The 24,496-nt window shown below is 44.9% G+C and overlaps 1 protein-coding gene across 1 annotated transcript in view; it reads left to right on the top strand.

Moving 5' to 3' along the window:
• CCBE1 (collagen and calcium binding EGF domains 1) overlaps positions 1-24,496 on the top strand; it is a 181,389-nt gene that overhangs the window by 130,911 nt on the left and 25,982 nt on the right. Inside the window, exon 3 of the mRNA XM_016155718.2 lies at positions 23,446-23,498. Coding sequence (XP_016011204.2) covers positions 23,446-23,498 — 53 coding nt within the window. The remainder of the gene's footprint in view (positions 1-23,445; positions 23,499-24,496) is intronic.

Below are 24,496 nucleotides of genomic sequence, written 5' to 3'. Positions count from 1 at the left end.
AATACACACAACGAAACCTGGCCAGTGGTCTCAGCATTCCCTGCCATGCACCCAGCAGTGAGAACGGGTGGTCATGCAGGAAAATAAGTGTTGTCACTCTCGACAGGTGGCGTTGACACCCAAGTATCTCTGTCTTTCGCGGCCCAGGAGGAGGCTGTCTCCTACGCTGGACTTCCCAGTGCCGGAAGCCTCTGGACTCCATGGTAATGGCAGATCACATTTCACAACGTGAACTCCCAGCATCGCGGTGGCCTGGTGTTCGAGTTCATGGATTTTCCTGCTGGCTTCCTGCCTCTGGCAGCCCAGCATCCTTCTAAAACGCAATCTGCACGGTCACTCCGTCGCCCGGCCTCCCCTCAAAAAACTCGACGTTCCATCGCTTTGAAAATATGTTGGGTCACTTAAACAATTATTTCTTTTCTCACCCAGCTCATTAATAATGACATTCAATAAATCAGTTCTATCTGTAAATATTTTCAGAGCAAAGGAAACATCTGGATTTCAGGAAGGCCATTAGAAAGCACGCATAAAGTTATTGTACCCTAATCCCCTCCGGTATGAATCTGGCTTGTTTCCACTGGCCAGTTCCCCTTTGCTATGCTCTTGGAAGCTTAAGAAATCTGCTAGATCCCAAATGTGTCCAAAATCTCATACTTTCAGTGTGTGCCCTTGAGGGGTTCTGGTTAAGAACCAAATTCTTTGCTCTTTTTTTTTGTCCCCTTGTATTAATTTCACTTAAAAATGTTACCATTTTCTCAGTATTTATCGTGCATCTATGAATACACAACAGTAAGAATAAAAATAGAATCTCCAGAACTTTCCTTTATTAAATGATAGGAATTTATGATATCTTTAAAACTCTTAACCAAACTAGATTACTGTCCATTGAAGCTACTACAGTGTATGCATATAATTTTTCATTCACATTTGCATCTTTCCATAAGTAACCTTTCAATTAGCTTTTTGATTTTGACTGTTAAGTAATTCCTAAGAGGCTAGCAGTGTTGATAAATATGGAAATAATATGACAGCCACTGTACTGTGGCTAGTGTCTCAGAGTCTTTACTGAGGATATGGTACAGTTTGGGATCCACAGAAGTACCGATTCCAGGTTTGGTTGTTTGGAATAACCATGATCTATAAACTAATTTTTGTTTATTCTCAACCATGCCATGACAGCAAAGATATTGGTTTCAAGAATACAAAGGGGCTTGGAATGGAGACCAAATGATGTAACCAGCAACCAACTGTCTGTATCTGGGCTTCATGAGGTTAAAAACTGTAGTCACGTATTGGCCTTGAATGTAAGTTACGTGACTCTGCTGTTTGTCGTTTATATTAAGAGCCTAACTTTCTGCTGCATTGTATTGTGCTAAGTGTCTTGTGTAAATGATCAATTCTTACCCTCACAGTAACACTTTGAGGCAAGTTTCAAATTGCCATTTCACAAATGAGAAAACTGAGGCACAGAGAGGAGGTAAATAACCTGTCCAAGGTCACCCAGGGGGTATGTGGATGGACTAACTCAGGACCGTCTGACCCCAAAGCCCGAGCTCTTAGTCACGGTGCTGTAACATCTTCCTAAGCCCAGAGAAACATGAACTACCATAACACATTGCTTGTGGATTAATCTGGAAAATAAGGATATAGAAAAAGATGTAAAGGGTTAAGATCAGGTCTATACTAATTGCAGAGGAAATATCGACTGCGTATGTGGTAAGATTTTTGACAAAAGCTCTCAGTTCTCTTGGGTTCAGGGCACGCTCTGTACACAAAGTCCAGATGCTAACGAGACAAGCAAAGCACAGTCTGAGGACAGCAACAGAAGCGGCCGGGCCCCAGCACGGTTCTCGACGGATGCCGTCCAGGAAATGAGGCTGTACGAGTAGAATGGAGTTGGCATATGAGGAGCCCGAGAAGCCCGGGAGAGGATCGTGGATCTGACAGTGGAGGACGTGAGGCGGAAGGGGTCAGTGAAGAATCAGAACGCCCCGCGACAGAGGCACTGTTGCCCTGGCCGTGGCACACCTGGGAGACTGGGTGACCCGGATCATGAACACCAGCTTAGAACTCGTTTGCCGCTATTATCTTAGTGGAGGTGGACGTGGCTGAGATGCCAGTGGCGGCGGCTGTAGAAATGGAGCGAAAAGAGTGAGCGAAAGCACGACGTCGTTATTAAGACTGACAGGACTTGACGTCTGGGTAAAAGGAATGAATTGGAGGGTTAAATCCCAGGGGTTTTAGCTAAAGCAATGAGACGAGGAATTTCAAAGGGGATGCTGGTTTTAGAAGGAAGGCGATTTGGTGGATTTTCCAGCGTTTTGACTTTGAACAGTTTATGAAATGTCTCGGCGAGGATTTCCGGGGTCATTAGAAACTGGGGCGCAAGCTGGAGCGAGAGGTTGAGCTGATCAAGCAGATGAGGGAATCAGCAGTTACAGTAAAAGCCACGGCGAAGGCTGGATGTGGGAACAAGGAAAGGGCACGGGGCTGGAGAGCTCGAGTTAGAGAAAGCTCAGCTAAAGATGCCTGGAGGAGAAGGGCAGAGAGGGAGGAGAGATGGGGGGTGGGGGTGGGGTGGGGGGACCTACTAGGTCTTTAACATCTTTTCTTTCTGGGGAAATAGTCCTTTTACGGGAGGATTTAGGTTGATGCTTTTCAGCTTCATCATTTGAGAAGTGATCGTTACCAGGTTTCAGGTTTCATCTCCTGCTGGTTGCTCTTGTTTGCCTTGTCCTTCCAGATACACTTTCCACTCTGACTTCCATCTCCGTGGGGGGTGGGGCTGGACCACATAGTCAGACTCTCACATCCTCTGGCTTCCTGCTGGGTATAGCCAGTGGGGAGCCCCAGGTGGAGACTGGAGAGGGGAGGTGGTCCAGACCTGTATTCCTCTGGCTCCCTTCATGCAAGGTTGCCTCAGACTGTGACCGAAGGCCACAGCTCTGCTTAAAGTGGTCTGCTCAACATGATTTCCTCCGCTGGGTTCAGTTACTCACCCTCCATCAATCCTTTAAGAAATGGGGCGGTGTATTAACTTCCTTTGGGGCTGCCGCAACAAATTACCACAAACCGGGTGGCTTTTCTGACTTTAGAAAGTCAGAAATCTGAAATCAAGGCGCCGTCAGGGTCCGTTCCTCCTAGAGGTTCTGAGGAATTCACTATCCGGCGCTTCCCTCTTAGCTTCTGGGAGTTGCCGCAATCCTTGATGTTCCTGGGTCGTAAACACGTCACTGCAGCCTCCGCCTCCAGCTTTCAATTGCTGCCCTCTTCGTGTTTCTTACAAGGACGCAGGCATTGGAATTGAGGACCCATCCTAATCCAATAGAATCCCGTCTTGACCCTTACCATATTTACATCTGCAAGACCCTATTTCCAAATAAAGTCCCATTCTGAGACTCCTGGGGGTGGACATGAATTCGGGGGCGGGGGAGGTGGTTATTCTACGCACACTGGGAGGCAGTAGCTCTGTGTGGGCCGCACTGGGTCCCCGCACTGCCCCGCGATTACCCTATGCCCTGCCTACGTATTTGTAGTAGAGTCCCTTCATAAACAACCTGTCTGCGGATTATCCGGATGTTACTGTCTTCCGTTTCCTGTTGGGGCTCTGAATAATGAACATCCCTTTGGTAAATTTCTTACCTCTGTGCAAACGTGGAACAAACTCATCACAGCTCCCTTTTTGGCATCGGCTGCCAGAAAAATTAGCCCTAAATGGAGTGCTCAACTGTAGAAGCTCTCTTTAGCCTAAATTCCTGCTGTATTTATCTTTTCCATTGAGTATCTGTTATTTTGTTCTCATTTTAACATGTCTATAAAGTATTTATAAAAATATAAAATTATGTAATTTAGTAAGAAAAATGTTAGTTCTCCAAGTCTCCCTTCGTCTTGCCAAATTGCTTACAATTTAAAGCTCATCCTCAGAGGAGTCATACTCAGCATGTATTGTTCACATTTTGGTGGGATAACATTTGGCTAATCTAAAACGTTAGGTTTTGAATTCACTTTGGTCGATCATAACCAAAAGGAACGTTTAAGTCGTTTTTCTTCTGTGTGTAATTCTGCATCTGTGTGATTGTGACAAACCAACGTTATCATGATGCGCATTTCATGGCATAGTTCACAAACCAATGGCATCAGGCCTGGGGACAGTAACTCTTACCCTGCCAGGCCGTTTCTAGGTTGCACATTTAGTTTGAGAATGCCATCATATGGTCCTTTGGAAAATGAAGAGGAACATGATATCCAAGTCCTTGTTTTCAGCTCAACACTTTGAACATGACCCAGAGTTCTTATACTTTCACACTTCATCTTGCACCCCACCAGGGAGCTTTCAAATGCTATCAAGATATTTGGCATTTTTTACAGAATTTTAAAGCCAGAAAGAAGCTTAAAGGCCATGTAACGTGACTCTTTTGCAATGAATAGACAAAGGTCCAGAAAGGTGAATTCAGCAGCCAGGACCTTAGTGACAATGTTCTCATGACAGGGTCCTTTTCTCTGTGACGTACTCCTTGGGACCTTGACAGGGTTTGCATGGCACAGAGGGCGAGTGTTGTGGACGTTCAGGAGAGAGGAAATCACTTCCCGCTCTGCTCAGAGAGCCAGGGACAGAGTCAAAGAGGAACTAATGATCAAGTAAACCCTGAAGCGTGGCCAGGGCATTGCTGAGTTCCAGACCCTGGGAGAAAACAGTGAAGTCATTGCAGACCCCAATAGGTTACCACTCGACAGTATTTGCCGCTGAGTCTGCCTGGCCCCAAGGCATAAGACCTACGTCTAAGGCACACCCAATTTAATATGCTGCTCAACTTAATCCAGGCACTGGCTCTTTATTTAAACAAGTGAGGACAGTCGTGGTCAACCAGACTCAATTCATCAAGAAAATTGCACTTGCGCTAAGAAAGAAAAAAGTATACATTCTAGGACCAGCCACTACTCTAGCCTTTACTAAGGAAAATACTTTCAAATGGAATACATCTAGGCTAAACGGTCAAGGACACATGTTTTAGCTGGAATTTAACTTTTTAAGAAATTTAATTTCTTGTGGTTATTCCAGAAATAAATAAAATCTATAAAACTATAGCACGGGAATTAAGATTGCTTATGCCGAGACCCGCTATGCATATAGAGTCGGTTGTCAAAAATTCAGTGACCTTTGCTCATTATTTTTTCCAACTCTGAGATTCTGTTCCTTGGGTCAGTGAGAGAGCCAGCTCTGCGGCCTATATTAGCACTTAACCCTTCGTCAGACCCCGGGGCAGTGGCAAAGACGAACAAGGCCAGCCTATTGTCTCCCAGGAGCCCAGGGTTTGGGTGGAAAGACAAACATGGAAACAGATGAGAGCCAAAGGAGGAAACAGAATGTCTCACCGGAGGGGTCTCCTGAGCTGGACCTTCCAAGTAACTGGATGACAGTGGGGAATGACAGAGGAAAGACTGAGAAGGTGGAGAGGGGCCACTCGTGCTTTGCCAAGGACTGGACTTGTCAGCAGTGGGAGCCAAGAGACACTCTTACGTAGGGTAACAGAATAGATTTCCTTTTAAATATTTGCACGTGACGGGATGAGGGCAAGATTGGAAGCAGGAAGAGGCTACGGAAATGGTACGGGGAGAGGTTTTGAGGTCTGAATGGAGGTGGATTCCAGGGCCGTTTTTGAGCGTTTGTCCTGGGACTAGGGAGGTCATATAGCAGCATGGTTAGGAAGCCAGGCTTTGGAGTCGAGAGGTTTGGGCACAGATTCCAGCCCTGTCACTTACTGGTCGTGAGACCTGGACCAGTTGCTTAACCTCTCTAGACCTCAGTGTCCTGATCTGTAAAGTAAGGATCATGCCTCTACCTAGTACTGTGGTCCAGGGTGTTCAAGGATGGCTGGGCACATCGTATGCGCTTATTAAACAGTAACTGCTGTTACTACTCCTGCTGCCACTCCCACAGCCAAGTGTCCTGATTTCTAGCTGGGTCATTGTCCCCAAATCACTCCTTCCTTGCAGCTGACACTTTACGGCAGGTGAAGGGGGGGTCACTTGATTTCCATTTGTGTAGTTCTTATCGCTTACTCCATGGCTGCCAGCTGTACAGCAGGCTGAGTCATACGTGCATCACAGGCTGGTCCTCAGAGGGCAGGGAGGAGGCACGAACCCAGCCCACGAACCACAGGTCACAACACCTGTCTTGCTGACAGCGAGCAGGGAGCCTGTCTTCCCAGGTGAGAGGCGGCCTTTCCTCCACTCACATTTGCAGAGCGCTGTTGGTTGGGCTCTCTCCTTTGGAAGGGGATTTGTCATCCATTGGTGTGATACAGGATGCTGTGCGTCCTTTGATGGGAGAGCACAGAACTGGATGGGGCTCAGCCAGTTAGTTGTGATGTTTGAGTCAGGCAGCCTAGCAACAGTCGCCGCCAGCCAAGCACGCCTTCCTTGCCGCTCCTTTCTGGCACGCCTTCCATTTCTGAAATGGAATTTATGGCCTCGTGTCTAGTGTCCCGTTTTTCTTTTCTTTTTTTTTTTTTTCTTCAGGAAATTTGATCCACAAAGCCAAGTCATGTAAGCTGGAGAATTCCAAGGGCTCGGAGCTGGGCTCAAGTTCACCGGGCGAGTGTTTGGTGCTGCCCTCTGGCTCACCTTTGTTTTGATAAATAATTTGAGAGTGTGCCATTTACAATCTCAGGGGCGCGCAGAGGAATCTGGCTGAAGGCTCCTAATTGAAAGCAGGAGATAATCAACAACACAGCCTGTGCCTCCCTTGGGATGTTAACATGGGAAAATTTATTTTCTTTGGAATCCATGTTCTCGGGTTGCCCGAATCAGAGCATGACACACATACAAACTCATACCTTACCAAAAAGAAGCAAAACATACCCCATATCCCTTGGGGGTGTTGTTTAGAGTTCCAGGTGAGGATGTAGGACTCAGCAGACGTGTGATGAGTGCTGGCTCTGGGCAAGGCCTGGGCCTGATGCTCGGGGCAGCGCCGCCCAAGGCTGGGGCCTTGCCCTCAGGAGCACTGAGCTAGATGGGAAAAGAAGACAGAGTCAAGTTTCAAGGCCCTGCTTCTCAATCCTGGCTGATTTTTTTAAAATAGCAAATCTCTGGTTCCAGCTCCAGAGATTCTGATTAAATTATTTAGAATTTGGGCCTGAACATAAATAATTTTTTTTTTAAACAACTTCATAGTAGAGTCTAGCATGCAGCCAGAGTTTAGAATCACTGTTGTTTTGTTTTGTTTTGTTTTGTTTTTCTTCCAGATATCCTGAGATAGACCCAGACAGTGAGAGTGTGGATGTTCAGAGGAAGTAGAAACCGCTTCCTAGGGGGGAGGGATTCAGGAAGTCTTCTTGGAAGAGGCAGCAGTGGAGCTGAACCTCGAAGAGTTAGATGTGTTTGGGGTCAGGCAGGAAGACTAGTTACACTTCAGTAAGTCAGGACCGGAGGGGTTTCCTCCCCACTGCACCGGGATTTCTGAAGGTCCCTGCTGCGGCCAGAGCTGCCTTCTCTGTGACGGTGGAAATACACAAAGGGTGGGAAGGGTGTCGCTGTAGTTGTCTCCCAGAGTGGGTCACTGGCACTTCGGGGTGTCTGGGAAAGCACTGTGCTTTGGGTCCAGCCGGCCAGTATCCAGCGCATCAACACAGTTGTGGAGTAGGGCTGTGCTCAGGCCGGCTCCGACGGGGCGTCCTTGGACCTGAGGGTGGTCTGCGTGGGCCTCAGGACAGGCTCGCCCCTCTCTCCTGGGAGTTATCTCTTAACGCAGGGAAGCCCCTGCTAGAGCTAAGTCCAGCCTCGTAGGACTGGGCCATCTAGAAGTGGCCCCTAATTCCATAGCACGTGCCTGCCCTGGGAAAACGCTGGCCCCGAAGGGAGGTCCCTAGAGCGGCTGTGGCTCCTTTGGACGACCCATCTCGTCTACACCTGCCCGCCCACCACCATCGCCCTCTCGGCACCGCTTCAGTCCCCAGAGGGGTCCCAGTCTCCCCAGTGCCGAAGCGGTACCTCAGGCCCAGCTGGTCACTGCTCTGCCCGAGGAGCCAGCTGCTCACCTAGTGTCCTTATGAGACTTCAGAAAGCAACCCCCAACCCCTCCCTCGCACAAAAGCCACACTCCCACAAAATCTGGACTCTCCACTGCATTACAGAGCCTTAAGTTCTATTAAAGCGTTATTCCTCCAGGTCAAACGTCGTCCTTTTCACGGTGGATGCCCTAAAATAGTGCTGTCTTCTTAGGAGGCCCAGCTTTCCCGGTGGACTCTTGTTTTACTGTCCCCTAGAACTAAATGAAAGGAATCCTCTGTCCCTCAACTTCCTAGCAGTGTTTTGGGATGTACGAGGAAATGGCCCCGAAGCCACTATGGCACGTTTTCAAGGTAACGTGTCACAATCATGTGACACCATTTGCTCTTTGTCTTAAAAGCCATACCTGGGCTAGGGAAGAAAAACTGCTCTCTCCAACTTCTGAGAGCCACTTGGCCTTAGATTGCATCAAGAGACCAGACCAGAAAGCATTTCAAATATCTGGAGGAGGGGGGTGGTCAGTAACCAGCGAAAAGCGGTCGACTGCGTGGAACAAGTGCGTTATTCATCGGCCTCATCACTTCTCTCCGATGGGGCCAGTGGAAGGGCTCCTCCCGGCCGGGAGGGGGACACCGGCCCCCAGGGAAAGCCAAACAGGACACAGAGCAGCGAGGCTCCGCCGGCGAGTCACGTGCCCACGTTGCCAAAGACACTGGAACTTCGTGTCATTTAAAGCAACCTCGCGTTTATAAAACATGTTTCTTTTTTTAAAAAATTAAATTCGTTGGCACGACATCGGTTAATGAATGGCATTCCGTAAGCGTTGAGTGTACAAGTCCACAGCACATCGTCTGTGTGTTGCGGCGCGAGCTCACCACCCAGGGATTAGCGTCCTTCCATTGCCGTGTATTTGACCCCTTGTATCCTGTTCATCCTCCCCCCACCCTCCGATGAGTTTGTTTTGTTTGTTCGTTTGTTTGTTGCTTTCTGTTTTATGTCCCACATACGAGCGAAGTTAGATGGTTCTCGTCTTTTTCCGTGTGACTTCTCTCTCTCAGTGTGATCCTCTCGAGATCCATCCGTGTCGTCGCAAATGGCAGTATTTCATCCCTTCTTTTGGCGGAGCAATATTCCATTTTTTATACGTACCACAGCTTCTGTACCCAACCACCTGTCGGAAGGCACGTTGGTTCTCTCCACATCTTGGCCACCGTGAATAATGCTGCAGTGAACATCGGGGTGCATATATCTTTATGGATAAATGTTTTCCAAATTTTAAGTAGGTGCTAGCAGAGGGATTACTGAGTCATACAGTAATTCTATTCTTAATATTTTGAGGAGCCTCCATACTGTTTTTCATAGTGGCTGTGCCAATTTGCAGTCCCACCAGCAGTGTATAAATGTTCCTTTTTCTCCGTAACCTCTCCAGTGCTTGTTAGTTCTTGTCGATAATAGCCATTCTAATGTGATATCTTGTGGTTTTGATTTGCATCTCCCTTATAGCTAGAAAAACACATTTTATCACTCAGCTTACTTTTCTCTGCCTGGTACAGCTGGTTTCTTGTTTAAACTCAAGCTACAACTCTTTCTAAAGGTCACCAGTAAATACTTCACCGATGCCCCAAACACCTGGATATTCAACTGTAATCGACAGAATCCAATTCTTAGCGTGATAAGGACTGTGTCTAAGGCTAATAAAAACATTTATATTTAACCGTCCACGAGCGACTTCTCTATATGAAACAGAAATCTGTGCTTTTGCTAAAACACAGCAACCGTGGAAACCTTATCTGTGGTTAACCCCCAAATCAAAAGCCCTTCATACTCTTATTTCTAAAACTTGTATCTTTTATACGTTACCGAGATCACTGGAAGAGAACACGATCTTGGTTGCAAACAACAGAAATGCCACTCGAATCTCGAGAATGAAGGGAATTGAGGCTGGGACACCTGGAGTTAGAATGGAGGAGCTCCTGGGAAACGGGGTGACCCTGGGGGTGCCCCCTCCCTCGTCTCCCTTGTGAAGTCTCTGCTTCTCTCAGGGTCTGGCCAATGCTGCTTCCTGCCCGCACTTGACATTCAGCTCATTGTCATGTCTTCAGACCCTTCTCAACTGCCGGGGACTCGGCAGCACTGGCATGGCGAGTCGCCTCCTCGCTGGGCGTTGGTCAGTGCAGAGCCTTGGACAAGAGTGTGTGATTGGTCCAGCTCAGGTGTTTGTCCTGGAGCAGGTGGCTGGATTGGCCACCCTTGCTTCAGGTGCCCTTCCAGCCTTCTCAGCCTAGAGGGACAGGATCATGGACTCATGGTACCAAGTAGGACCATCCAGTCCACCTAGTCAGAACTGTGGCTGAGCGGTTTTCCATAGGACATCTCTGGTTCAAGGGTTGCCTGGGCATTAGAGGTTCTAGTTAATAAGGCACTGATATCTATTATCGTATAATGACAACCAAACAGTGCTATATCCCTAACTCTAAGGTAACCAACACCTCTTCATGCTCTTGATGCCCTGAGACACCTTCCATCTTCTTCTGTGTCTAGAAAATCTCAGCCAAATCCAAAATCTCGAATCCCGCTCCAGAAAGAATTCCTAGACCGGGCTGGGCTGGGTCTGTGTATCCTTTGATAATTTTTGATAGACCGAGTGCCTTTTGATATCTCAAGTATTTTCATGTTGTGGTTGAATATTTCTTATGTTCTCTCTCCTCAGTGAGTGTATCAATTTCTTACAATTCTTTGTATTTCCTCAGGCGTATATCAGTCACTTGCCCAGATTCAGCATTCAATTATTTGTCGCTTCAGTATAAGACAATGTACCGTTTGATCTTCAGGCATTCTAGTATTTCACAGTGCTTCATCATACCTATAACAGGACAGAAGACTACACTTCTGATGGTGAGCACGCAATAGAGTATACAGAAGTCGTATTATAAAGTCGTACACCTGGAATTTATGTAATGTTATCAACCAATGTTACCCCAATACATTTAATTATATATAATTATATAATTATAAATGTATTGGAGTAACATATAAAATGTGGGTGTGTGTATATATACGCGTGCGCACGCGCGCACACACACACACACACTTTAACCCCTTCATTAGAGCAAGGCAAAAGAAGAGCATTACAACAACTACTGTTACTGTTGCTGTCGTAATCATTATCAGTGTCTCTTTATTGGGCATCTGCTGTACTACAGGCACTATACAAGTGCTTTATCCAGTTCATTTCATGTTTAAAATCACGCTAACAAAGCATATATATTGATATTGCACTTTTCAGAAGAAGAAACTAAAATGTTAGTTGTCATATAAGTTACATCAGTTCACGAGTAAGTGGTAGTCAGTTTCAAACTCAAGTCTGCCTGACTTCAAAATAGTTGTCCATCCCACGTACCATACAGCATGTCCGCATTTTTGTACTTGTTAACAGTTTTGATTCATTCAGGCCACCAAACAGAGAGCCCTATGATGCCACTCAGCAAGGATCCAAAATTAATGTCCTGGAGCAACTTCTTAGCTCAGAAATTGTGGCCAAGTTGCCAAACAACCCCTGGATTTGGGGTCCAGCTACACCACTGAACAGTCTTAGACGACTCACCTGGACTGCCTGAGTCTCCCGGTTCTTTCTCGCAAATAGCAGAGCACATATTATGTACTCCAGGCAAAGTTGCATATTTTTGGCCCTTGGAGGCAGAAAATGGTAAAAGCAATCAGCTTATCATTATTTCATGCAAGAAACATTACTAGGTTACACACACCCCTTATTGTCTGGTCGTTACACCTGCCGGTCCCTGATTCCTTCTGCACCTTGTAATACAGCAAAGGAGAAGGGAAGGAAGACAAGCCCACAAGAGGTCAGAAACGATAAAAGAAAAAAAGAGACAGAGAGAAGGTAAAGCTATACCCTTTGTACTGGTAAATGGTGTCTTGGACAGGTTCTTCCCAAGGAGAGTTCTGGCCAAGTTCAAGTCAGCCAAAATGTGTGAAGTATTTGTGATCTTTCAGGCACTGGTCTGGGTGCTCAGGAAAACTAAGATCTGATTCCTGCCCTATGGTGTCCACAGTCAGTTAGCAGAGACAGATCATGGCATATACAGTGGTGGAGATGTGTGTGACCTGTGACCCGTAAGATTTTCTACAGAGCTACCGTTATCATAGAGCCCCGAATTATACCTTGTTGTCAGGGACCAGATGTTACTTTAAGGGGGGGAGGGAATCATGATAAATGACATAAATCCCATAAGTAGGCTCAGTGTAGAGACGTGGGCAGCCTTTCCCATCCAATTAAATGATGCTTCAGATATCAAGGAGCTTATGTTGTTTTAGAAGTGAGTATACCTCGCACCAAGAGCATTCATTCCTGCGCCGTAGACATTGTTGTTGAGTTCAGCTGTGTAGTGAGTGACATGTGATAAACTCCACTTGATCAGATTTGTCTAAGGTCATCACCAGCTGTGAGCCGAAGGTCCCAGGAGAGCCACGGCTGTTCATCGTTTCTCTGTGGCTCTGGGGCTGTCCTTGTGTACATGCCACACCTGAGAGCTCTCCACAGGTTCTCAATAGGTTTCCATGTGTTTGTGAAACATTCTGGGGACATCTGCTAACTCATACCAATGTCTGAATGATCAGGGAATAATTTCTTAAAACAGTTTCTTCTAATTCTTGGCTTTTTTCTCCACCCCCTGGGGATTGAGGGTGTGCTTTTCTTGACCTGTATTTCTTTTCCTCTGATGAAAAAAGTACTCATAAGTGGATATTTCATACTATCATTAGTAGTTTTACATGAAATGGATAATTACTTGGAGTCAAGGGATTTCTTAAAATCAGCTTCGATGAAATAGAATTTACATCTGATAAAATGCCTCAGTTTCCACTCTACAGTTTGAATTTTGGCCGAGTACATACACACCCATGTAATTACCACCACAGCGAAGATATAGAACATTCTCATCACTTCAGGACCAGAGAGGCTTTGAGTTGGGAGAGGCCTTGACGATCACCCTAGTCCAAGGCTCTTGTTTTTCTGGTGCAGGAAACAGAGACCCCGAGCAGGACAGTGACGTGCTCAAGCTCACAGAGCCAGTTTGTTGACCTTTCGGTATCACTTCTCTGACTAGCCCTCCTTACTCGGCCCACCTTCCGGGAGGATGTCTCCCCAAGTCATGTCCTTGGCTACTGCCCTTCCCGGGTGTTGTTATCCAATGCTCCTCTTCGCCTGTCCCTCTGAAGGCTGTCTCTAGCATACCTCCATCCTTGGCTCGCTCTTGAGCTGTCTAAAGCCTCAAACATCCCAAACGATATATCTAAACCAAAAATATCAATACCTTCTACTCATCCCAAAATTTGTGCAATAAAAATCTTTTGTGCTTAGTTCTTTTCCAATTCCATCTGCATTAGTTAAGGGTGACCTCATCCGCTAGGCAGGTCCACTAAAATAAATCTCTGGTCTTGGATTTTTCTGTTATTCTCTACATCCAGTGTGTGAAGAAATCCTACAGATTCTGCCTCCAAAATGTCTTTAAAATCTGTCTTCATTTTTCAGTTCTCAGTACCCTGTTTTGGACTCACTTAATCTCTTGCCTGAAATATTTCAGTAGCCATTTTAACCACTCTGTCCATAGTCTTCTTTCCAGCCTCCCCTCTGGGCTGATATGTGGCTCTCTGAGCTACAGATTAAATAAGATTCAGGCTTGAGAGACACATCCTAAAGGTTGTCTAAGTATACCCTGAACTACGAATGGGGAATTTTTCCCCAGAGGGAAGCTGAGACTACCAGACATGGAAACCAGATGTGGAGCCAAGCTAGAGTATCAAGACTGGTCGGTAGGGAGGTAAGGGCTGCTTTATATAGGGCCTGATAGGTTTTCTGGGGCAGGAGCAACTCCAAGGAGCCACAATTTTTGTAGCCCCTGAAATTAAGTTAATACTCTCCCTCTGTATTGGAAGAACACATTATAACCAGTGTTAGGATGCTTTTAATGCTCTGTCTCATGTCATTTATGGCTGTGTATGTATATTTCTTTCATATTGATTGTCTTCAGTGACCAAATTCAAATCTTAATCATTTCCATATTTTCTATAACACCCAGCTCAGGGAAGAGGTAGCCTCTGGAGTCCTGCAGCCTGGGACTAATTTGTCCAGTTTAGCTACTAATTTGAACAAGTTACTTAACTGTTCTGTGCTTCAGTTTTCCCATATGTAAAAAAAAAAAAGGGTGGTTATGAGAATTAAACAATCCGTGGAAAATGGTTGGCTCAGCATAGAGCAAGCTTTCAATTAAGTGCTGGTTGGATTAAGTCAAACTTAATGCTTCCAGTTCTTAACTAATCTGAGTTGAATTTTTTACTTGATGTAGAATTATTATTTATATAGTTCGGTATCTAAAACAAATACAAGATTTCTGTTCTCATCTGTAAATGATTTGGAGGTAGAAATCCCACTTCGGTGTTGTATGAATTTCTCGCTCCAGTGACTTAGCCCTGAATTAAGGTCAATCGTATTTTGTTTTCCATAAGAGTTTTATGCATGTGAGGAATGGGATATGTCACATCATGATTAATTAACCTAAGAAAGACAATCTCAGATCAGGTCCCTTCTGTCATTACAAGTAAAACTCTCTGCTTTAAGACTTCTTCATTTAGGTGCCAAATGACTGACCTGTGGACAAAAATCCGAATCAGTGAGTTGTATTTCTGTGTCCTTGCACCGAATCCCTCTGGAAATGCCTCGTTTCCATGGTGAAGTGAAGGAAAGGGGGCGGAACGCTAACGAAAGTCTGCCCGCTGTGCAGAGAGGAGGACCAAAGCCCTGTCAAAGCGCAGAGGTCTTCAGCTTCGGGTAATTCACGGAGAAGTCTGCAGACATTCACACCTCAAGGGTCAGTACTTTATAAGGCTCAAGGGCTCCATGCACACTTGTTACTGGAGCAAAATGAAAGGCCACGTCTTCTCCAGGCCCCTTTTGGCTTACTAACCTTGGATTTAAGTAGCCCTCCTCCCGTGAATTCATTTCCTTCCGTTATTTTAGCTGTGGGGATTTATTAGACTCCTGTCTAATAAACGGGATCGGAGTTTGTTTCTCTTACACAAAACTGTCAGGTGTCTGTAGCTCATGTGGTGACTGGATAGCATCATGACTCAGGTCCTTGTGTGCTGACCCACCCATGGCTAAGATGCTGATCTCATTGTCCCAGATGGCTCACCACCACCTCGTCCACACTCCCACTCACGGGAAGGTGAACAGTGGGAGGATGTGCCCCTTCCACTTAGGGGTGGCACCCTAAAGTTGCACATGTCACGGTCATTTACATCCCATTGCCTGGGTTTATTTACAAGGCCATACCTGGTAGCACAAGGGGCCGGGAAGCATTTCTTTTATTCCAGGTGCTTATGTACTCATATAATTTGTGTTTTGGTAACTGCAAGAAAAAAAGAGAAAAGAGAGTTAGGAAAACAGCAACCTTTGCCACAGCAAAGTTCTAGAAGACGGCTATTGTGGATAATGTGGAGCTTCTACCAGGAAAAAAAAAAATAGAATACAATATTTAAAAACAGGTTTGTGGATTTTTTGCCTCTAAGCTCTGGCTCCATCAAGGATGCTATCCTGTAATACCTTGGCAGTGAGAAATCAATTTTTTATTTTAAAATACAACTGTTCTCATTACAAACATACTTGATAATTATAGAGAACTTAGAAGATACAGGCAAGCAAAAGGAAGGGAATTAACTTTGCAGTTCAGGGGTCCTAAGCAGAGAGGGGAGAGTTAAAATCCTGCTGCTGGATCCACCCTTTGAAGAAAAGAGAGTCGTGAGCTGATGATGGCTGAGCTGCAGAGAAAGCTCTAGGTGGTGGGAGAAGGCAGAGAAGCCAGGAAACTTTCAGGAACGCTTGGTGAGCACCGCGGATGACTCGCGCCAGTCAATTTATGGTGAATAAGTAAATGCTGGAAGATATGATTTTATTGATGAATGCCACTGCAGCATCGTATTAATAACCACTCGGGTGTTCCTAGATGCTTAGAAAGTTAAAGTTAGACTAAAAATAAAGCACAAGGGCTTTGGGTCCCACGATATCTCCACACGGTCCTTGGATGATGACTCGCAGAGTAAGGCACAGTTCACAGCTGTCGGTGCTCCTGCAAATGAGCAGCCACGAGAATACATGTGAGTAGAGATTCATAGGTTTAAACGTGTCTCACAAATGGGGATAATTGGCCCATTAAAATTCTCTCTAAGGCAAACCTCGAACTAATTATTTGAGGTGAAGAAAGTAAGAGTAAACATTCCGTTAAATGATACGCGTAATCCCTAGAGCAATTTCTTAATAAAGACCACATTTCAGTTCCAGGTGGCCTGGTCCAAAGCAGTTTGGTTGAGACCCAGGTGGTCGAGTCGGCCCGAAAGGCGAAGCCTCGGTTTCAGGTCGGGCGCTGGCGTCAGTGCGTTTACGAGCTTTGCTCCCTAACCCACTGTCAAAGCCAGAGTGTCCGAAACTGATGGCACTAGAAATGTACCAGAACACCTGGAAAATCCCTAAAGATCCCTTCATTCCCTTGATTTCTCTTACTACAAAATCAGTACTTGCTCATTACAGGAAAAAACAAAAACAAAAAAACAAAGAAACAAACGAAGCACAAGGATCGCCTTTCACTCACCCACACAAAGAGAAGCAGGAATAGCCGACCTAACCTTTATTTGTTTATGTAAAAATATCTCACTACCTATGTATATATAAGTACATACATAGGTACAATTTTGTTCTTTTTTTTTTACAAGGATACCACAAAACTACTTTTTTCAATTTATTACGACTTATTTTTTTATGTCCCAGAAATGATCGACGTCTCATCTGAATCAGGGAAAAGGCAGCCAGCAAACAAGAAAACGGGGGGTCGACAAGGTAGAAAACTCATTTGGGAGGCGAGGCGGGAGGGGAAACGTGCGAGGGCTGGAGCAGAGGCAGTTAATCTGTGCCCGGTCCTCGTCCCTGGAACCCGCCGGGCTTCCGCGGCCTGAGTCTGAGGAGCAGCGCATGCCAGGGAGCTAGGGAGGCGCTGGCGGAAACACCGAGCAAAGGTGACTGTGTGTGTCTCTGGCCTGCAGCCAGCTGGCTGCGGTCGGCTCCGCCCAAGTGCTCCTGGGCCGGCTTTGAGTAAACAGAGATCCAGTCATGTGCATTTCATCTTGGAGAGAGCGGATACCGTGTTGATCAGAGGGAGGGAGGTGGAATGCTTCAGGGTTTCGCTTTTCCTGCTGTTGATAGAATCATCTCTGAGCAGGCGTCAGCGTGGAAACAAATATGGCCCAGATACCGACCCTTCTATTGCTGTCAGTGAGCGCTGGCTGCTTCTCACAGCCAAGACGGTGGGGAGTCAGACTGGCCAGCTGCGGACTTCCTGACGCTTTCTCCTCTGCAACACTGCAGGGTCCCTGAGGGTGGGTGCCAGAGGGGGGGACACGCAGGAAAAACAGCGCGTTTCTGTCTGCATTTTCCATTGGACTTAATGTTTGCCAGCATAATAGTACCAAGCTCTGCGCATCTGAAGTCAGCGAACCCTCGCTCCACGACAGTGAGGAGGGTGCTGTTACTCTCCCATTTTGCAGATGAAGAAATCAAGGTTGAGGAAGTTCAGTGGCTTGTCTGTGGTCCCACAGCTGGAAGGCAGCAGAGGCCTGGATTCAATCCCAGGAGATCCATGCCCAAGGCCAAGGGCCTTAACTCCCAGCCCTTCTGCCTTTTGGGTAGACACAATATGAATGTTTGTTGAATAAGTTATTTACCACATGCAGCCTTGTAGGGATAAATACCTTCTGCTCGTGACCTTAGCGCAGTCTGAGAATAACCACACACTACTTTTTCCGTCCTTCGCACAGCTAAACCCCAGATGACACCATGAGCAGAGAGTTAATGGTTAGAAGAATGGCTTCGACAGTGACTTTCCTCCTCTGACCTTCTAGCGTTTTTGTGGCGAAATGCACATAACATGAAATCGACCGTTTTAACCATTTCTAGATACATAGTTAGTGGCGTTAAGTACATGCACATTTTTGTGCAACTATCACCACCATTCATCTCCGGAACGTTTTCATCTTCCCAGACGGAAAGTCTACACCATTCAACGGCAGCTGGCACCCGGCCCTGGCAACCACCACGCTCCTTTCTGTCTCTGTGAATTCGACCCCTCTGGGTACCTCGCATAAGTGGAATGGCACAATATTTGTCCTTTCGTGTTATTTCATTTAGTATGATGTTTTCAGTGTATCCATAGTGGAGCCTCTGTCAGAATTTCCTTCTTGTTTAAAGCTGAATAATATTCTCTGGTATGTACCTAGCATGTTTTGTTTCTCCAGTCATGTGATGATGGGCATTTGGGTTGTCCCTACCTTTTAACTATTGTGAGAGATACTGCTATGAACCAATATCTGTTCCAGTCTTCTTTCAGTTCTTGTAGATATATACCTAGAAGTGGAATTGCTGGATCCCGCGCTGACTCCGTTTAATTCTTTTAGGAACCACCGTACTGTTCCCATCATTCGATCTTGACCATCAGTAATAGTGCATATTAGAGCAAGTCATACTAATATGCTCCTTACGATTCTCTTGATATCATCATTGATTTGGCAGTAACAAGCTTGAATGTAGATGAAAAAATGGGCAGGTTTTGTTTTGGTTTCTGGTTTACTGATTGCTGTAGTAAACATATCATTCCATTTACCTAAGGGGAGCACATTGTGGTTAAAGGGCTGAACCAAGCATCCCTGCATGGGAGATGAGTCATTTTATTGGGTTCTGTTCTCAGGCATTTAGTGCAGAAGGAATTCCAGTAGTTGACACGAAGTCATGCAAAGCTCCATAAGGTTCTGGCAAGGAAGAGGGCATAAGGGAGAGAGGAAGTCGCCCTCACTCTAAGGAGCTTTACAGAGAAAGTCAGGACCACTTTTAGATCCTTGGGCCCCTACTATAATAGCCCTGAGGAATTCCTCTTCTCTACTCTTCCTGGCAAAAGTTTCTTACGGACTCCCTTCTCAGGCACGTCACAGTGTGGTTGAAATGGTGAAAATACATTAGGCAAATTAGACTCTCCGGATCACCAGTCTCATCTCCTTCTTTGGGACCGACTAGTTGACAATGTGAGGAAGCTGTTGTCAGTTTGCCTTCAGAAGCCGTCACCAGCAGGGCTTGATTGTTTTGGAATGAAATATTACATCGAAGGAGTTCTTTGAAAATGTTTGGAACTCTGTTTAGCCCAGGCAGGGTCATCTACTCATGGGCAGGTTCCACTCGGTTCTCTGGCTCAGTGTTCCAGCCTTCAGCTTCTCGGGTACAGTTTTCCAAAAGAATATACCTGTGCCTCTCGCAGTGGTAGGCAAAGGGTACCTGGCTAAGGGATCAGGGTTGGGGAGGGAACTAGAAGTCCAACGTCTCACCCAACTTTCAGATCATCCTGCTGTCTTCTTGGCCTCCACTCTCCTCAATACTTGGTGTCTCGAATCTAAGCCTTGCTGAGCTTCTGCCAAGTCGGTTGGTCCGCTGCTCCATGATGATCTGCTATGGAGACACTTAGGTTCGAAGTGACTTCACTCTACAAGATCACGTCTCATCCTTCCATCCACAGGCCATGTCCAGAGTCAGAGAGTTCTCCTAAATCCAGGGATATGAGTTTGCATTTTTATTTCATGTTCTCATTATTTGGGATCAATTTGGGGAAGAAGAAGAGGACAAAAATATTTTCCATCTTCTTGAAAATCAAAAGTTTTTTTCCCTTCCCTCTCGATCTCTCTTGTTTTCGGAGGTGACCTCTGCCATTCAGTAAGAAGTGGAAGAAAGAGATGAGTCTTACGACGTCTCATGCATCTGGGAAGAGTTGTTGTTTCCTAGCCATGTTCAGAAAGCAGCAGCTAAAATGTGGTTCTGACCCTAAACGAGGCCCCGTGAGACACCTGTGTCACCTGTGATCCTAGCGATGATCCTATAAAAGAAGTGTCATGTTTTATCCACGAGGAGTCTAAAGCTCAGCAGTTTTAAGAAATCAGCCCAGGCTGCACCCTGAGCTCTTCGAATGACAGAGCCAGAATTGTAAACCGGATTTGCTTGACCACCCAGCCATTGCTCTATCCACTGCATGTAGCTTGGCACCAAGAACCCTAAAAGGTGTAGTTTTTTTCTCTCATTTAAAAAAAAAAAAATCTGATACATTTGGTGCATGTCTAGGCATTTATGCAAAGGAAACTTCAAGTAAATCTTAGGAAAATTTACTGTCCAGTTGGAGCAAGTGTTGAAATATTTCTTGCCTACTAACTCACTTGACCTTTCGAGTCCCTTCTGGTTCTCTAATACTTTTGGCAGTTGTTTTTTTAAATTCTTTTCTAGACCCTGATAACAGCAGACAGTCGAATGATGGCTTCTTTATTATCTTCATTTCTCGATTCAGTTTTTCCTTCTAAAAGCTCTCACACACATTGGTCGGTGGGATATATTTCGGGCTGGACAGATTCGGGCTGTAATAAAAAATTTATGATTTTTTTATGTCTCTTACGACTCAGAGGCACCCAGGGGAAACCTCCACAGACTGTCCTGATTACCAGATGCCGCCCTTCCTGTGTAACAACAATCTAATCACCACTTCCCCTCGCCAAAAAAAAAATGAGAAAAGCATTTGCATTTGGAAAACCAAGCTATGACACGTGAGGCGTATTAAGAAGGCTGGCCTCCCCAGAACCCACGAGAGCTTTCCCCATCTTAGTTTGTTTTTCTTAAAGATAAAAACCACACAGCCGCGTATGTAGCTGCGTCTAACAAGTGCCTGCATCACGAGGAGGAGATTTCACTTTGGCCGTCTCAACTTCATCGCACATAAATTATGTTTTAAGTAATCGTTGAACCAGTAGAACATGTGCGGCCAGTGTTTGCTTTCTTATTCTTCAGAATATTTCACTGTTTATTTTAAATGGTGATTTATGATTGATGGATGTTTAACATGCAGAGTAATGCTGTATCCCCAGGAATAGTGGAGAGCACAGTGAAATCTCAAACCTCCTTCTCTTGAACAGGGACATGGCTTTACTTCTGCCATTCAGGAAAAACAGCCAAGGGCAAGCTAATTCTTAGCTGAGCTGGTGTTGAAATGAAGCGTGCCCATCCCGAAGCTCAGATCCGCTTCTGACAGAGCTCTGTAGCCTTTTGAAAGCACATAAAATCACCGCATGATCACTTAATTTCATAAAAAGGCAAATTGACAGGTTACTTTTGGCTTCACCGCATGGGCAACCCCAAACCCTTGAAATGCTCACGAAGGTCAAGTTTAATGTCTTGGATGTAGAAAGAGGTTGTAAGACTCGTATCCATTTCCATGAACTGTAAAACGCCATCAAACATCTCAGAGGCTCTACCTTAGCTGCGCCGTTAAATAAAACGGCCAAATAGATCCATATGTTTCAATGCGGTGATACTTGAGATGTATCAAAAACACATGTTTTTCCCCTCCATCCAACTTTCTCATGAATCACTCGCGTTTCAGACTGTCTAGTGCACTGCTTTACCTCTTACGGTTTTCTGTCGGACAGCTTCAAGTAGTACAGTAAGTAATAACCATAAAATTGTAATGAATAGTCTATTAAGCCAGTTTTCTTTTTGGTTGTTAGGAACTGGAATTTTCTTAAGCCGTGGAAAACTGGGCAGAGTTTAAGTCATGGAATATAAAGTTAGATCCTCGACCTCTGTTGGAAGTAGTAATTATCATAAATTTATGCCCCGTGGGCTCCTTTTGTCGTGTAAAATTATAATTCAATTGGTGATGTTAAAATTACGTCTAATGGGAGAACTCGGGATATCGCCACACATCATTCATATCAGTACATTTTATTTATATATATGCATACACATTTAAATATATACACACACACGTCATTCTAACATAAACTATGCTGAAGAAAGATCCAAAATAGTCTATAACGAGTGGAAAAGTACAGTAGGCAAATGTGTCCTTTGAGAGCAGGGCAGGGGGACCCTAAGCTGTTTCCCTCAAGTCTGCTTCAGGAGCATCCCAAACGCCACTTGTTTTTTATAATGGAAGTCCCCTTGTCATGCTCTTGAAGCAAGATGATCTACCACAGCTGGACCTTACGTGAGATGTGCTGCAGGGAGGAAGGAAGTACTGTTGTTGTACTGGACTGAGCCTCAGAATCTTCTACAGGATGTGAGGTTTACAAGTTGTGTACATTTTTAATCAATTTTATGTAAAATTTATAAGTGATGGATTTAATAAAATTTTTATAAATTTTATAAGTTTCAGGGAGAGATCGCTGGCATTTCTCCTTCCCCCAGCAGGTGGTAATCCACCTAGCAGATCGATCCACAAAAATGGATTTGACCCACGAAGTAGGTAAATGATGCTAATTTGCAAAGGTAGAAAATAATGCTGTTAAATTATTTTTCACTAGAATGTGATAGGAAAAATACATTCAAGTGAATCAGATTCTTCTTAGACAAAAGGCCTTGTCTAACCTGGTTGAAGGTTCCGACCATTTGACAAAGGTAGGAAATTGCTTTAGTCCCCCACCCTTGATTATTTATAATAATAATAATAATAATAATAATAATAATAATAATGGCATGTTGGCCCGTTGTTCAGAATTTCACTTTGAATTTCACTTTCCGTCACTTTGATATACTCTCCAGAACCTTCAGGTAGTTGCTTGTTTGATTGTTTTGTCCGAAGTGTGTCCTCGTGTTTGCGGAGGGAATAGCCTGTTAGCAGCTCATGCTCCAGAGATGTATTCTTTCCAGTGAAGATTTACATTTGGAGCAGGCGGCACCATTTCTCTACCTCGGGCAGAGATGTTAAGTCTTGCATACTTATGTTAGTAATTGCCTGCTTGCTGTTTTTTAACCTTAGATAATTTAGGTACCTTTTAGTGTCTTATGTGGTACAGGCATAAAAAAAGTACTAGAATGGGAGTTAGAATGTGTGGGAGTCTTATAATTAGCAATCATCATGTTAATATTATCCAATTATTATACTCAGCTAATTGTTATTATAAGTAGCAAGTCATATGAATCTTCGGTCTGCAGGATGAGGGGTCAGGTCAGCCTCAAAAGTCCTTTTTATACTTAGATTTTTATAGATCTCTAATTATCTGAGTATCTTAAAATCTGAGTTAATTCACGTCTTAGGATTCAAAGGATTGATTTCCGATGCCATGTGGTGGAGAGGACGGCCGCCATTGAAAGATGTGGTCATGTGGTATTGACAATATTTATATATTTTTTTACCTTAGATTCCCTTAGATGTATCGCACCCTTACTTTCCTTTATGCTTCAGTTTTCCTTGAGCACAAGTCACTTCATTCAAAGCCAATAACTGAAAAGAATTATATTTTTTAATCTAACATATCACATTTAAAATGCGTTTTTCTTTCTTTGTCCCTTAGGAAAAAGTGCTGCAAAGGGTATAAATTCGTTCTTGGACAATGCATCCCAGAAGGTATGTAATATAAAAGATTATGTCTTCCCACTTTATTCATGACTAATCATTAGACGTTTATAAAGTTCAGATGTACATGGAATGTATGTGTGTTATCAGTGAATATATGTGTGTACGTAATTTCTATATTTCTTTTTGACAGTAAGTTCTTCTAATGCCAGTTTGGTTACGTGTTGCACGCTCTATCTAAATCATTACACAACTCGTGTACGTGCATTACATACATTGAGTGTCTAACCAGCTTTTTATACACAGTTAGAACATGACCACCCTCCCCATCTTCTCCACCAGCTTTGCATATGTTGAACTTGAAGCCCCTTTACATGACCCTCAGCAGACACCGTGTGCAGCCCAGCAGTGGAGAGACAGAGAGATGTAAGACAGGGACCCAGCCCTCAAGGTGCACGCCCTTGAGTGAGGTAGACAGGATCTGGACAGTGAAGAATCAGAGAGATCTGGATTTTAATCACGGTTCTCTGTTGGCTTAGCTCATTCAGATGGCTGTAACAAAAATACCATAGACAGAGTGTCTGAAACAACAGACATTTATTTCTCATAGCCGTGAAGGCCGGGAAGTTCAGGATCGAGGTGTGAAAGATTCAGTCTCCGGTGAGGGCTTCCTGGCTCCTAGGCAACCATCCTCTTGCCATGTCCTCACGTGATGCAAGGGCGCCCTCAGGGGTCCCTGTTATAAGAGGACTCATACCATTCCTGAGGGCTCCACCCTCATGACCAAATCACCCCCCAAAGTACCGCCTTCTAACACTATCACATTGGGGGTTAGGACCTCAGCATATGACTCTCGGGAGGACACGAACATTCAGTCCATAACACACGTCCTACTAGCTAATGCCTTTTAGTTTTTTCAGGAAAGTATTAGTCGTTACATGGTTGTTTTAAGAATATTAACCAATGTCAAGTGCTTAGAACAGAGGCCGACTGTTAATAAGCGCTTGACAATTGGTTACTGTTATTGCCTGGAGTTTGTGCAGTAGAAG

Source organism: Rousettus aegyptiacus, unplaced genomic scaffold (assembly GCF_014176215.1).
Source record: "Rousettus aegyptiacus isolate mRouAeg1 unplaced genomic scaffold, mRouAeg1.p scaffold_m13_p_12, whole genome shotgun sequence".
NCBI classification, from domain to species: domain Eukaryota; kingdom Metazoa; phylum Chordata; class Mammalia; order Chiroptera; family Pteropodidae; genus Rousettus; species Rousettus aegyptiacus.
This window is presented reverse-complemented; position numbering and strand designations above follow the sequence as displayed.